This window comes from Cryptomeria japonica, chromosome 5, assembly GCF_030272615.1.
Source record: "Cryptomeria japonica chromosome 5, Sugi_1.0, whole genome shotgun sequence".
Classification (NCBI taxonomy): domain Eukaryota; kingdom Viridiplantae; phylum Streptophyta; class Pinopsida; order Cupressales; family Cupressaceae; genus Cryptomeria; species Cryptomeria japonica.
This window is the reverse complement of record NC_081409.1, coordinates 130,474,336-130,489,062: the sequence shown is the minus strand read 5'-3', so window position 1 is coordinate 130,489,062 and position 14,727 is coordinate 130,474,336. Positions and strand designations below refer to the sequence as shown.

At 35.7% G+C, this 14,727-nt stretch overlaps 1 protein-coding gene across 6 annotated transcripts in view; it reads left to right on the top strand.

Annotated features, from left to right (window-relative positions):
• LOC131076618 (inositol hexakisphosphate and diphosphoinositol-pentakisphosphate kinase VIP2) overlaps positions 1-14,727 on the top strand; it is a 311,202-nt gene that overhangs the window by 9,897 nt on the left and 286,578 nt on the right. Inside the window, exons 1-2 of one of the 6 annotated variants that reach the window (XM_058013897.2) lie at positions 2,991-3,436; positions 7,526-7,585. In XM_058013897.2, coding sequence (XP_057869880.1) covers positions 3,371-3,436; positions 7,526-7,585 — 126 coding nt within the window. In that variant the 5' untranslated portion in view covers positions 2,991-3,370. Of the gene's footprint in view, positions 1-2,990; positions 3,437-3,464; positions 3,589-7,525; positions 7,586-14,727 lie in introns of those variants that run through there. The other 5 variants (XM_058013893.2, XM_058013895.2, XM_058013891.2 and 2 more) reach the window with 5 other exon arrangements.

Below are 14,727 nucleotides of genomic sequence, written 5' to 3'. Positions count from 1 at the left end.
ATTTGGGGAAGAGTTGCTTACTCTCTGTGGCATGCTTGACTTAATTATCTGTAATGGTCTGATTAGATGGACAAATTCCAGCAATTTCACTTGCAACACTTACAATGGGGCGAGTGTGGTTGACTACGTTGTTTGTTCACATAGCTTATGTGGAAAAATCGAAGATATGGTGATTGGTGAACATTTATGGGACCTCAAATCAGATCACAAACCGATCTATTTAAGTATTGTTTGGGCAGAAAAGAGGTATTATGTGGAAAAAAATCAACCTTCCCTGCAACAACATTCAAAGGGCAAAATTCTTTTGACGCAAGAAAATTCTTGTATCTTCCAGGCTGCTTTGGAGAGACTTCTTAAATGGGAGAAAAAGATATTTCATGATCTCAACAGTCATAAGTTAACAAATCTGATCCATGTGGCCCTCTCAAAATGCAAAAAATAAAAAACAAAAAATCTGAGACAAATTGTTTCCCGGTGAATGCTTGGTTTGATGAGGAATGCAAAATGGCTAGAAGAGGTTTAAGAAAGTCAAATAATAAAGAGACTCACGTCAAAGCTTACAAACAGATTTTAAAGAAAAAGAAAGCTGATTTTATGTGTACTAGGAGGGAAGAGTTAATTTTTCTTAGCAAATATAATCCCAAACTTTTTTGGAAAGAGCTACAATAAAAAAAGAAACAGATTGACAATAGTATCACAGCCACTCAATGGTTTGATTATGCTAGGCAACTTTATGAACATGATTTGGAGGTGGCTCCCCCACCCTTGGTCAACATTTCTACTAATCTTTTCACCGTGCAAGAAATTGAATTGGGTATTAAGAAATTGGGTGTTGGTAAAGCTAAAGACTTAGGTGAACTTCAAGCAGAGTTTCTCAAGTGGGGTATGAAAGTCCTTGCCCCTCATATTGCTAAAATATTCAATAACATCATTCCTCATGGGTTTCCTAAAGATTGGACTACAAGTCTTGCTATACCTCTTTTCAAAAGTGGCGCTGTCAATAACCCCTCCAACTATAGGACTATAATGATCAATCCTTTGTTTGCTAAGTTATTTGGCAGCATGATAGAAAATAGAATCAACAAATGGGCAGAAGAAAATCATAAACGTGCAAAAGGCCAAGTTGGTTTCAGACCTAAACATTCCACAGTTGATCATGGTATTACTTTGAGACACATCATCGAAAAAACCTGGGAGAAAAAAGAAGATGTCTTCTGTTGCTTTGTTGATTTCAAAAAAGCTTTTGACACAGTCCCACGTGACAAACTGTGGCACAGAATGGAAGAGCTTGGTATCCCGACTCATCTTAGGGCTGTTGTTCATAGGCTTTATGAGGAGGTTAAAGTGAAAATCAGAACTCCTGATGGCATTTCAACTAGTTTTAGGAGTGATATTGGTGTCAAACAAGGGTGTCCTCTTTCCCCTACCTTGTTTGGCTTATACATTGACAAACTTGAAGATTGGTTAAACATGCAGAATGGTGATGGTATTCAATTGGGTGAATTTGTGATAAGGCTGCTCCTTTATGTTGATGACCTCATTTTGCTTGCTAATTCCGCCCTTGGTTTGCAAGAGCACTTATTTGCCCTTGAGCGCTTTTGCAATATTGTGGAAATGCAAGTTAATATTAGCAAGACGAAAATCATGGTTTTCTCAAGTAGAAAGAAACAAGAGCAACATAAGTTTTACTTTGAAGGTAGCATTCTTGAAGAAGTTGCAGATTACAAATACCTTGGAATTGATTTCAACAAGAGTCTTAGTTGGGAAGGTTGCAGGGAGAAGAGAACTCTAGGCGGCTGGAAGGCACTCTATGCACTTCAAAATAGATGCAGAGAGGCTGAGCTTTGGGATTGGAAAACCATCCAAACACTTTTTAGGCTTTTGGTGTTGCCGGTTATTCTATATGGTTGTGAAGTTTGGGCCAGCAGTACCTTAGATTCTCAATGGAAGCAAATTGAGAGAATTAAAAAACGTTTGATCACAAGCAAGTTCAAAATTAAAAGCATGGTCCCATATGATATTATGTTAAGTGAAATGGGTGCTGCCCCTATTGAGGTAGCTGCTATGGTGCGTCTCATTAGCTATTTAAAAAGAACCAAGCAAATGGGAGAAGATAGATGGCCTAAGGTTGTTGTCAACGACACTTTGTGCAAAAGGAAGAAGACGTGGATGAAACAAAACATCAAATGGTTGAAAAAATGGGATATTTATTTGAACTCATGCCCCACAAACAACAAGGAGATAAAGGTCTTCGTTATGGAAAAGTTTTACAAGAAAAATTGGAGTATTGGGTTAGGAAGGAAGAAACAATACTATATTAATGAGTTCAACCCCAATTATGATCATCTTCAAAAAGTCTATATAGGGGCTAATATATCATGGAAGGCTAAAATTCTAATCGCACAGCTTAGAACCAATTCTCACCAACTTTGGTGTGAGACCGGGCCGTGGAAAAGGCCAAAAGAGATTTGGGAAGAAAGAGTTTGCCTGTTTTGCGTCAGCGGGAGTGTGGAAACTGAAAAACATTTTATCTTGGAGTGTGAAGCACTTAAAGTCAACCGGGAGAAGTTTGCCAATTTCCTATCTACCAGCACATGGTATAACCTGTTCAGTGAGGAGCATATCGTGAAGATGGGTGCTCTCATCATCAGCCTGAATAAGCAGAGATCGGACCTTAAAAAAGCTGATTCTGCTTGATCAGATTGTCCCATAGGCTATTCTTAGCCTCGTGGACGTTAAAATTCTTTCTTCTTCTTTCTTCTCTAAATGTATAATACATTTTCTTTTATGTTCTTAGATCTAATTGGATAATGGACGAATCATCTCTATTTGAAAATAAATTTTTAACTCAAAATTAATAATTATCAAAAGAACTCACTGCAAAAAAGTTTCAAAGAAAGTGACTCATCCGACCAGTGAAGATTTCATTCCGTCGTTTAAAACACCGCCCACGATGTTTTCCCCGTCGCTTTCATTAGTTTTTGTTGTTTTTTCGTTTTGAATTCAACCTGGAAGAACACGACAGAGTCGTTAAGAAGGTGCCAGAACCCTACAAAAAAGCACAATGCATAACAGTTAAAAAGAATAAATTAAGAAATTAAGCAAGTGGTCAAAGCACGACTCGGTTTACCGACAGGAGTTAAGGTAGTCGAGAGAATATATGAAACAGCAAAAATCTAAAAAAATCCAGATACCCACCTAAGCGCGAGAGGGCCCCCACTGGGCAAGAAGAGATCTCTGTGTGGAATAAAATAATTGGCACAGAGAATCTGTCTGTCACGAGCGTTGTACTTCTTATTCTTGAGACCGAAAAGAATTAGAGGTGAAAACGACGGAGGTCGCGTATTCGAATCCGCAGAATCCTTCGACGATGGGAAGGGAGGCCAGCAATCTCGGTTCCAAAATTACACTGGGAGTGTGCGTAATGGAAAAGAAGGTGAAGTACTATATTCCCACGCAATATCATCAGAAAAGCGGTCGTAAATTTTCATCATTCAAAAGAAATTTCAACAAATTTCTTGCAAATTGATTTTACGATCTGACATAAATAGATGCCTCGCTTTGCAAAAAGCGTTTAAAGATTTCCAGGTCTTCTACTACAATTACCGTGATTCTCGATGCTTTTTGTTAGAAAACTTTTGCAATATATTCAGTGTTTGCTTTACAGTGTAAAAGTATTCGAATTCGCCTTTCAGTTTTTGAAATTTTAACCGTTAATTCGTTTGTGTTTTCAGAAATAAAAAAGTACGCATTCGGTTTTTTCTGGGGAATTTAACCCGAAAATAAAAGTGTTTCATTAGCTGAAAAAATGACTTATCCGCTTTATTTTGGGCATAGAAAATCTCGGATCTGTTCTTTATTTCTAAGAAATAATATATGTTTTTAATGGTGGCTGAACAAATTGACATCGAAATTTCTGGTTTAGGGGTTGAAGAAATGCTAAATTTTTATCTCAATAGGCTAAAATTATATTTACTCACCTATATTTTTCTTCTGCTCGGTACAAGATTTGTCAATGACCCTGCTCCCTTTGCTCTGCGTGCAGACTAGACCTTAGCTGCCGACATAAATTCTTCATCCATTCTTGAAAAAGTATGCATCCAATTTTGCGGGTGATATTTTCTCGACTTTCCTTTATTCACCTGAGTCTGGGGGGTTGGTTTGCATCATCTTGAATGTTAGGGTAGCCAATGTAGGCTAACCTTTTGTCCGCATGTTCGCAGATTTTTTTTTTTGCGTATTAAGGTCTATGCCCCTAAATTTGGATCAACTTTTGTGGGCTAATTTGTACAATTGTAACCCAAGTTCGAACCTCTAAACCTGGCTTGCTGAAAATGGTCCCAGTTACAAGCAACTGATATCAGTTGCTGTTGACTGGTTGATCTGGGTTGTAAAAGGGGAATTGTTTTCTGATAAAGTAAATTTTAGGGACTGCTTGCAAATTTTTTATTCAGAGACTCATAGGGAGGAACGGTAATGAAAGTACTAAAGCCATAATAAATTAGCAACATTTAGACCTGCTTCATGCTTGCTGGTTTGCGCTTAGAGGCCCATTATACAGCCTGGGTGGGGGACAAATCCTTGCCACATGATGTTGATGCCTGCCATGCACCTGGATAAAAATATAAGTGAACTGAGAGGCAAACCATATGTTCTTACACCCAAATATCACAATTCCCATTGTAGCCTCACCGTGCGGATGTGAAAACAGAGGCATTGGGAACTTAGCACTTTCAGGTTTTTTGGATATCTAGGCACATGTCAGATCTTAGTTCAGATGGATCCGTACGAGAATCTTGGACAAATGAGATTGAAGATTTTTTTATAATATGAATCCGATTAAGATGTAGTTGTAAGATTCTGATTATAATGTTTTGGTCAGGCGGTGTTTCCGAGCTCATATTTTATGTGATTTATTTTGCCAAACAATATTCTTAAATAAGCCAATTTAACTGGCTACTATTTGTATTACTTTCTTGTTTTCTTAAATTACATTTTGGATTTTATAGAAGTATCCTTCTACTAATCAATGACTATTTACAGTTTGCATTTTGTTTGGAGATACAGGCTATGTATGAGTCTAGTTATTGTATAGTTTAAAATGCCTTTTGCAGGATATCTCAAGTAGAGTCAAGAGAAGAATTCTAAAAATAGATAGGCATGCATCTAAAGATTGAACCAAAATGGTCTTCTTTTTAGTCAAAAATTTACTTGGCTCTAACATTAATTATTTTTTGAAACGGAATGCTCTGTTAACACCATTTAGCCATTCTTGGTTTAGTTCTAATCTATTTTACCTGTGTGTGAGATATGCCTCCTTTTAATGTTAAATCAGTTAAACAATTGCAGAGATCTTGAGGTTGCCAGTGACATATCATATGAGTTACTGGCAAGCTATTGTTCAAATATAATTGAAGTTGATTTTTATTTTAATTAAATAAAGTTTGTTGATGCGCAAAGTGAAACTAAATGATGTTATTTATAATTTTACTTGCTGAAGTGTATTTGCCTCAAATTCTGCTATATTTTATAATTTACATCACCATGTAAATTAAGTAAAAGGAAGCAATACATTTGAAATTAATTATGTTAAACTTGCTTGTCAGAAGACTTTGATAATTTCCTTAAAATAAATCACTAAGGACCTAAGTCGCCGGTCCTTTATGGCAAAGAAAATGGGAATTGGGTGTCCCTCTACAAATAAACATATAAAAATAATTAATATATACATATTTTACTTTTTAGCCTCCCTCTACAAAAAAAAATATAAAAATCATTAATATATACATATTTTACTTATTAGCCTAAAAACAGAAATTGAATTCAGATAATCACATATATACATGTTTTAGGTTGTTTTGAGGTCCAATTTAAGGTTTAGTGTTAGGCTTTCAGATTGATTGGTCAATATATGTAGGCCAGAAAACAAAAAGAAAAAAAGTGAAAAAAGATTAATATTGGCCCCACCCATATCCAGAGGGAACCGGGCCTGGATCTGGGGGGTTTTCTCAGCAGACCAGTAATAGAGCTTAGCATTCATTACATTGTGTTTTTCTTCTTTTTTCTTAATTTTGCTCGATAAGATACTGGTTTGGTATGGGATTTGGGTATTATGATATGGAAATTTCTTTTGAGGTGGGGTATATTTTGGGTACATCTATTCAAAAGAGATATAAAAATCACAATTATACATATTTTAGCCTAGAAACAGTAATTATGTTCAGATAACCACACAACATGTATATGATAAATGAAAGAACCATAAAAATATATCCCATGCAGAATACAAAGTCTTCAGCCATCAGCAAGGGTAGAGAGAAACCTCAGAATCTAAGAATGCGAAAGTTCGTATATGTTGGACATCAAAGACCTAGAACTAAAGTTCTGAGAAGTATTAGAATGCAGAAATAATTTTAAGGAAGAAACAAAGGGTCTGCAGGTTATGAAGATTGCTGCCTAATTTGTAAGGTATAGGACTTGTAATGAACTTTAACGAGTTTCAGAAATTGAAAAGATTGAAGGTCCATTCTAATTCATATAAAGAGATAATTAAGTTTGAAATCCAATGCTGCCTAAAGTATTTCATGCTTGCCATCCCTGTAATGTATACACAAAAGAAAATAAGATGTAGTTACCAAGGCTGCATTTTGCTCAAATAAAGAGCAAGAAGATTTCTAACAAGATCCACAAAAGCAGGGCTGAATGCCCATTGTTAGTCATTAGTGCTACGGCCGCTGAAATACTTATTATCTGGAATACACGAATTGTAAAAGACACCCTGAAATGGAAAATGCAGTTACTGTTGTTACCATGGAAAAACTCTGTGTTATCTGCAGGCATGTTCCGAGTTCTGCATTTGCAGCCTGGATTTGCCTGGTTCCATCCACAGATGTATTGGATGAACCCATCCTGCAATTACAGAACCCTGCCTGACCCACAGCAAACTGAACCTGAACACTAATCCAAAACAAATAGTATCCAAATCCATGGCTGCAGGGTAACAAAACAGTTAGAAAGGTTTGATTTATTTTCAGCTTGGCACAGATTCTGTTTGGGTGATTATATCTTAAATTCTAAAGAATCTAAACTTTAGGAAAAATACAAAATCGTTAATTGAGTATACTTGTATTTAGGAGTTTCTGTATATTCCTCTATTTGTGTAATTTAGTAACAGAGTTATTGAGCAGATGACACCCTGAAATTATAGATTGAACTGAACTTTCCATGAATTATTTTATCAGTATAGAGTTTCCTTTGGATGTGGATAGTAAGAGACACAATTTTCATTATGGAAGATATTCATAAAAGAATACTTTACAATATAGTGAAGTTTTGCTAAATTTAGTTTCACTTAAAATATTAATTTCTTCTGATAATTTGGGACTTGAGGTGATATTACATCATATATTTATACACTTTTTAGGTCTTTTCCATTATTTAATAATCATTATTGTTTCATGCTGGTGTCAGGAGACTTTATTTTTTTTAATCATGTACTATTTTCTTTTAAATTTTTTGATAATAGGTTCTATCTGCTCCCATGAATCAAATCCTGGATCGGCTACGGGCATTTGGTGAATTTGAGGTTTGTCTTCAGAAACTTTTTTAGTGAATTGTGATCATACACTCTCTTTGCAAAAAAATTGCAGTTACCGGAAATTAGCCCTTATTTTAAGCTTTATTAAAGTGCTGGGCAAATAATTCTAATGAATATTAGTATGGGTGAAAAGATTCAAATAGCCTTCAACAAATATGAGAATATCATGCAATGCTAAAGACAGTTCAAACAATTTATTGCCATGGTTTTAGTCTGCTTTTTTTTAATTTGATTTCTTTAGCTTTGTTGGTGGGGAAGCACATTGATTAAATTTAGTTGGATTCTGATTTGAATTTGAGAGTTGACTATATGGATTTTGCAATTTTTTAAGTATCTTGCAAAGAGTTAAATATTTTCAGATGTAACATATGATTGATCGCTCCCAATTGTTCAGGATTATTCTTTCTTGTAGCTTGGAAAAGTCTATAAACTTTTGGTGTTATCATGACAGCGAATTGAGGAGAATCACTCCTGCAAATAATTCCATGATTTTCTTTTAGTTTATAGCATTTGGCTTTCTCTATGTGCTTGAACTTATCCAATTGACATGCATCCTCATCATTGTACATCTATATAATCCACATTGATGAAGAGTGTAAGTATCAGTTTTGTTGGCTATGTCCCTTGTGCTTTTTTCTGTTTTCTTATGTTCTCTTAACTGTTTTTCTATTGTGAGTTTCACAAGATCATTACCAGATGCCCACTACTGTACAGCTTCTGCTCATTTTCTGATTTTAATATGCAGTGAGTTTGCGAGCCTGCAATACAGGATTTCTAGTTTTGCAGTTTACATCTTTTGGGAGTCTTTGCTGGCCTATCTGCTCTAGTTGGTTTGCTAGAGAAATTCATTCCTCTCCTATTTCTCTGTAGTCCTCCTTGAGATTATGGCCTTATTTCTTCAGCATGTTGTACTCAATAAATTGTGTCCATGTTTGGCCACTTTTCTGCAGAGTCAGTCCTGGTGCTGTAATAACATCAAATTCCAACTTATGTCTTTCACTATACTCCTTACCATTTTTATTATAGCTGGATTACTCCACTGTTTGATGCCTTTTTGGTGTGGCATATAAGGTGTTGCAAGCTCTCCATGAATGCCAAATCAATACTCTGCAATCGATGTATAAGCAAGTTCACTACCATTGTTGAAGTACAGAGTTTGTGATCTCTTGTTATAGCTGGATTACTCCACTGTTTGATGCCTTTTTGATGTGGCATATAAGGTGTTGCAAGCTCTCCATGAATGCCAAATATTGGACAATACTCTGCAATCGATGTATAAGCAAGTTCACTACCATTGTTGAAGTGCAGAGTTTGTGATCTCTTGGTTTTGTTCAGTAACTTATTTCAAAGTGGCAAAGACAGAAATTCAGATTTTGAATATAGGAAACATTTCCAATTTTTCTGAATAAAGTCATGAATAAAGATGAGAAGTACCTTTAGCCTCCAAGTGAAGCAATTCGCATAAGGGCATAAACATTATGGCATACTAAATATAAAATAAGCTTATTGGGTCTGCCAAGCCCAATTCACAAAATCTTCGTAGTGTTTTTTACCTCTAATATATGCTTTACAATATGGTTTGCATACTCTGTGAGTATTCTCCGATCACTCTCTGAGTTGCCAAGTACTCTCTGTTTTTTTTGCTCCACGAGTTTTGACAAGTTTAACTTGTGAGTTATTATAGACATAGGAAAAATGTGGGTGAAAATGCCAATGCGGATAAAACACTAATTAAAAAACACATTTTTCACATGATTTTTTGGCTATAAAACCATGCATTTTCTCTTTTGAGATGTCAATTTTTAATTTAATATATTTTATAATTGAATTTTGCAAAAAATATGTTTTTAAAGAAATTTTAATTTTTAGTACTTTCTAAGTTGCTGAGTTTTTGTTGGATATTTGCGGAGTCAAAATTTTGGGCTTGCTGAGTACTCTTTGAGTCCAAGTCTGCGAACTGTGCTTTATAGTGTACAGTGTACACCACTTTTTACTATCAAGATAGAAGTGATTGAGATGAAATTGCATGCGATGCCACAAAACATGTGAAATTTATGACTTGCAACCGATACACTTTTACTTGTTATCTAATCAATTGCAACTGCATGAAATCTGCACAGTCCATTCTTGTTGATCCTTGTGGTGATTGTTTGATAATTAGTTTTTAATCTCTAATAGCCTAATAGGATATGTGCCTGAATGGAGTTCTGGCCAATATTGCTGATGGGATATTTTACTAGCAAAAAGCACATTTAATTGATAAACTAGAGGCTTAGAGGAGATCTTGGACATTACAAACATGTGCATCTGATGTAGCCAAAGTGGAATTACCTCGGCACTATCTAGGAGCATAGAGGACATCCTGAACATCACATATCTTCTTAGTGACGCATTTTAAGTGAATATTACCTTGGTGGAGATTTGCTCTTTAATATGCTCACGATAGAAAATAGTAACAGTATTGTAAATGTTTGCATATACTTTTTGCTTGGGTTTCGATTCATAAATTTCCATTCAACATACTTGAATTGTTGCAATATGTTTGGAGAGGCATCATAGTAAAAATGAGTGTTGAACATAATATACTGTCATTTTCAAGATTAAAATTACATAACACTACCTTTAGTATTACTATATTATCTTAACATGATTTCATTATTTTTTTCTTGATGTGCAAAGATGAACATGTATCATTATCATTGCCTATCTTTGATATTACAAATGCATATTTATCATTCATGTGTTCCAAGATATGTTGGTGTAGCTGCCTAGAGTACTATGAAGAAATAAAGATGTGGTATCTTGAATTCTGCAAGAAACTTTACATGCATTGCTAGTACTAAAAACTCAGACAAAGCTTTAATATCAAATGAAAGGAAATACAAACAATTTCATAAATTGCCTCTAGTACAAAACAATTCCCACCATTATGTTGGTGTGAATAAGGATAGTTCCTAACTAGTTCTTAGTTAGCACCTATTCACACATGTTTACTTAGGATAGCTTAGTTGTGACATGACGCAATCATTTAATATTGTTCATGTTAGTTATCTTAGGCGTGGTCATATTAGTTTTTTGCAGTTAATTTTGTCACGTTGTAACTACTCCCTCCCCACTTGCTTATATAAGCAAGCTCATTTGTACATTGTATCATATCAATTGATCATCAATTCACAGCAATTCATTGCAGATTCATCTCAAGCTTTGCTCATCGATTCCGCCGTTCATCATTGCTCAAGTTGCAACATTCTCTTGTGTGGTTCGATGGTTTCTTGGTTTGATCCGTTGAAGTTTGGCCAACTTCATGATGGGCTCCTAATCTCTTCAACATGTTATTAGAGCTTCATCCAGGCAAATTATCTTCCCGTTCAGAGAATTGAGTAGTTCATTAAAGATCCAATATTTACCCTCCCATAGTCTACTTTGCATATTTGATTTCATTCCGGTGTTGAAAATTTTTAGAAGACGCTTCCATTCAATCTGTCATATCAATTGTTGTGATATTATTCAATTTTTTGGCCTATTCGCAACGACATTTCCACCCACTAACAGTGATATATATATTCGGTTCCAGTGACTCATATCTCCCATGATTGACTTTGGCAATGATATCCTTCCTGCAATCGCACATTTCTATTTGTGGAGTGATATATTTTTCACCTCCAATGTACAAAGGCTATGATATAACTTTTTTCCCAACCGATATCTATTGTTTGGAGGCAGCGTATATAGATTTGGAGTGATATAGTATCAAGCCATTTTTTTAAAGGAACAATTGATATTTTATATTGGGCAGCGATAAAACTGTTTGGCTGCAATAGCATTGTTCCTTGATTGAGCATTTCGTTTGGACCTGATATAATCATTCAAGGCTGCGAACTTACGATGGATAGCTTGTAACGACATACACAAAAGGTGGCAAGATTTGGCACTGACGATTTCCAACGTTGGTCAGTCGACATCGACCTCACTTGCAAGCCCCACTTACCAGCCATTGTTGCCATCTTAGGTTGTTTTTTGCTCATTGTATTTGGAGGTTTGGTTCTATCTTTGACATTTTGAAGAATTGACTATAATGAGTTTTGCATTTCATCCTTCTTTGATTATCTTGGAGAGGGGGAACTATAGGCAATGGAGAGATTGCATCATTATTCATCTTAGTGGGCTTCATTTATTACCATATTTGTATAATCTTGCTCCCCTACTTGACATACCTCGTCAGAAAGTTGCTTGGAAACACAATAGGGATCTAGTCTTTAGAGCTATTTTTGATAATGAAGATGATGACATCTTGGAGTCTATGATTTCGAGTGTCCTCATGCTCTTTGGACTAAACTTTGGGAGTTATATGGAGATCTTGCTTCTCAACCATTCCCAGATGATCTTGATGTACCTCGTCATTCTTTAGTGAAGATAATCCATGATTGTGATCCTTTGGAGGTTTTTGATACGTAAGTTGAGGTTGCTTTAGAGGTTCGCGATTCTTCTATAGAGATAGTTCCTCCGCCTTTACTTTTATTACTGATTGATATTTTCATCATTCTTGATCAACATGACTATCATTGTCTTTCACATTTTATTGGAGGACACATTTCAAAAACTTCATTCATGCAATTTAAATATTCTTAAACTCCTTTAGAGAAATTGTTCTTAGAGATATGAACTGTTCCCATTATTTAACACAGATTGATCTTGTGGAGGTTATAGGTGAAGCTAATATGAAACAATCTAAAAAGAAAGGCTTGCGCTACCATAATGCACACTATTTTTAGATATTTAGAAAAAATGGAGGGGGATCTATCAAAACACAACAGAAGAACCAATGCTGTCATACTTTCAAGGTACAAACATCCATCTAAGCATAATGAAGGTGGATTTTTTATTAATACGAGGCTAGAAAAACTCTGATAGACGTGTAGGCAAAGTGTGGAATCACAAACAAAGCATGAGGACCTATTTGACAGAATGGTTGATTTCTAGTTGAAGGAAATACTATTGTGCCTTGCACACTCTCCTCGTGGCCGACAAGGACTCCCTTTCGTTGTTTGCCTCGTGGAGGCCCTGGGTAGGAATTTTGTTTAGTTGGTAGAGGAAAGATGCAAAAGAAGAAGACCGTATAATCTCAAGATGCTGTATGGCTTAGAGAGTTGTTTAGGCTAGGGGTTCAAATTTCTATTGAAGTCCAAAATCTAGAGGCCATACTTGAGAGTGTCCTTGTAACCACACAGTGCAAGATGAGCTTCAAACAAAGGAAAGAGGAATTCAGAGGAGGAAACACACTAACATTTAGTGCATAAAACTTTTTGCACTTTAGCCTTCAAATGCCAAACTTTTCGCCCAAAATTAGGCGAATCAAGAAACAAAGGGAAAATGTTTTTAAAGGAAAAAGAAAGGAAACAAAAATAAGGAGCACTTTACTTTTTTTACCCAAAATGCAAACTTTTCCCTCATGAGTAATGCCAACTTAAAAAAAGGAAAAGAGTGCAAATTCAAGTCAACGTACTAAAGGAAATAAGGAATGTGCTTATTTTCACTTTTGCTATACATTATCGAAATTTCCGCTTAAGTGCAAATTGCTAGCATAAGTTAAAGTTGGGAAAGGTAGAATGTGGGTCCAGTCAGAGCTAGATTGCAAAACATAAGGTGCTTTACTTTCTACACTTTTTCTCAATGTCGCCGAGGTTTTCTGTAATGTCCTCTCTCCACTAGTTGCCTCTTAGGAGCATGGATTTGCCTGTTAGCCATCTCCACAGGCAAATTTACAGGTTAGGAGATGATTGGCTAACCAAGGGGATTTGTACTTGGTCATTTTCTTGGCCTTGGTGAATATTATATGAACTTTATAATATTTCATTATAAAGTTACTTTTTCTAAAATTAGACATTTTATAAAGTAACTTTTTGAAAGGGGTAATTAAAAGGTCAATGATAAATTATTAAGTTTTCCCCCTTGCACGCCTACCTAGGCATAAAGTATACTTTGAAAAGGTGGGCCAAGTTCAATGATGGATTATAATCCTCAAGCTGCACGGAATATTCCTTTGGCATTTTAGCATATTGGAGCCCTAATTTGGGCGTTGGGTTTGGAAATGCATAAAGTGTACAGGAAGCATTTTGGCATTCTCTTGTTCATTTTTCATCTCTCTTTTGGGAAATTGCTGCTCTGAGATCAGATCAGTAGCATTCAGGTGTTGGAGAACGAAAACTCTTCAATTCCAGGCAAGTTTGGACGAAACCCCAGGCCATATTTCAGAGGAATTCACTTAGAATTCTTATTTGGGCTTCAAAATTCAGTCTTAATCAGCATTTGCAGACCTGCTACAGCAAGGAAATCAGTTGTTGGAGGATTTTGAAGGCAGAAAACATCATTTTCATGCGCCACGTGGTCCTCCTATGCTAGCCGTACCATCATGATGTCATCAACAGGGTTGAATAAATATATCAGCAGCAATACAGGTTTGAATATTGTAGGAAATTCATTGTTAGTGTTAGCAACCAACAAATAAATTGTTTTATCAGACTTTCTCAGGGTTATTTGAGTAGGGTGAGCAATTATTTGAGGATTACAGGGCAAATTTAGAGATCTTGTCTGGGAGCCCAGTGGAATTGCTAGCAGATTTAGTTGATTCTTTAATAATTGTTTTTGATAATTCTAGTGGATGCAAATAAACCTCACTGGAGGTATTGTCACAACCTGATAGCTCCATATTGTCATTCCTGGTGAGACTCATCAATAAAAAGTACACTTCCAGGCTAGGCAATTGGACTCCTGGTATGAAATTTGTCTCTTTTGTTGATGTTATAGCAGCAGGAGATATCTTTCTCTTGTTTGCTATCTTAATTATTAATTAATACTGTATTATCGTTGTCTTACATCAGCGATCTCCTTCCTTATTTCACTAACTATTCACTAAATTGCTTCTACATAATAACTCTTTAGTTATATCCTTGACTAACGTGTTTAGTAGTAATTATCATTTCGCGGCTGTTGGATTAACGCATCCCTTGGACCCCTTGGATTGGTCATATCCTAATTTTTCTAGTCATGTTACTTCATTTCCTTTGATCGGGTATTTAGGTTCCTCTATTGGGAGCACTAAGAGAGTTGTCGAATGAATTGGAGATTACCAG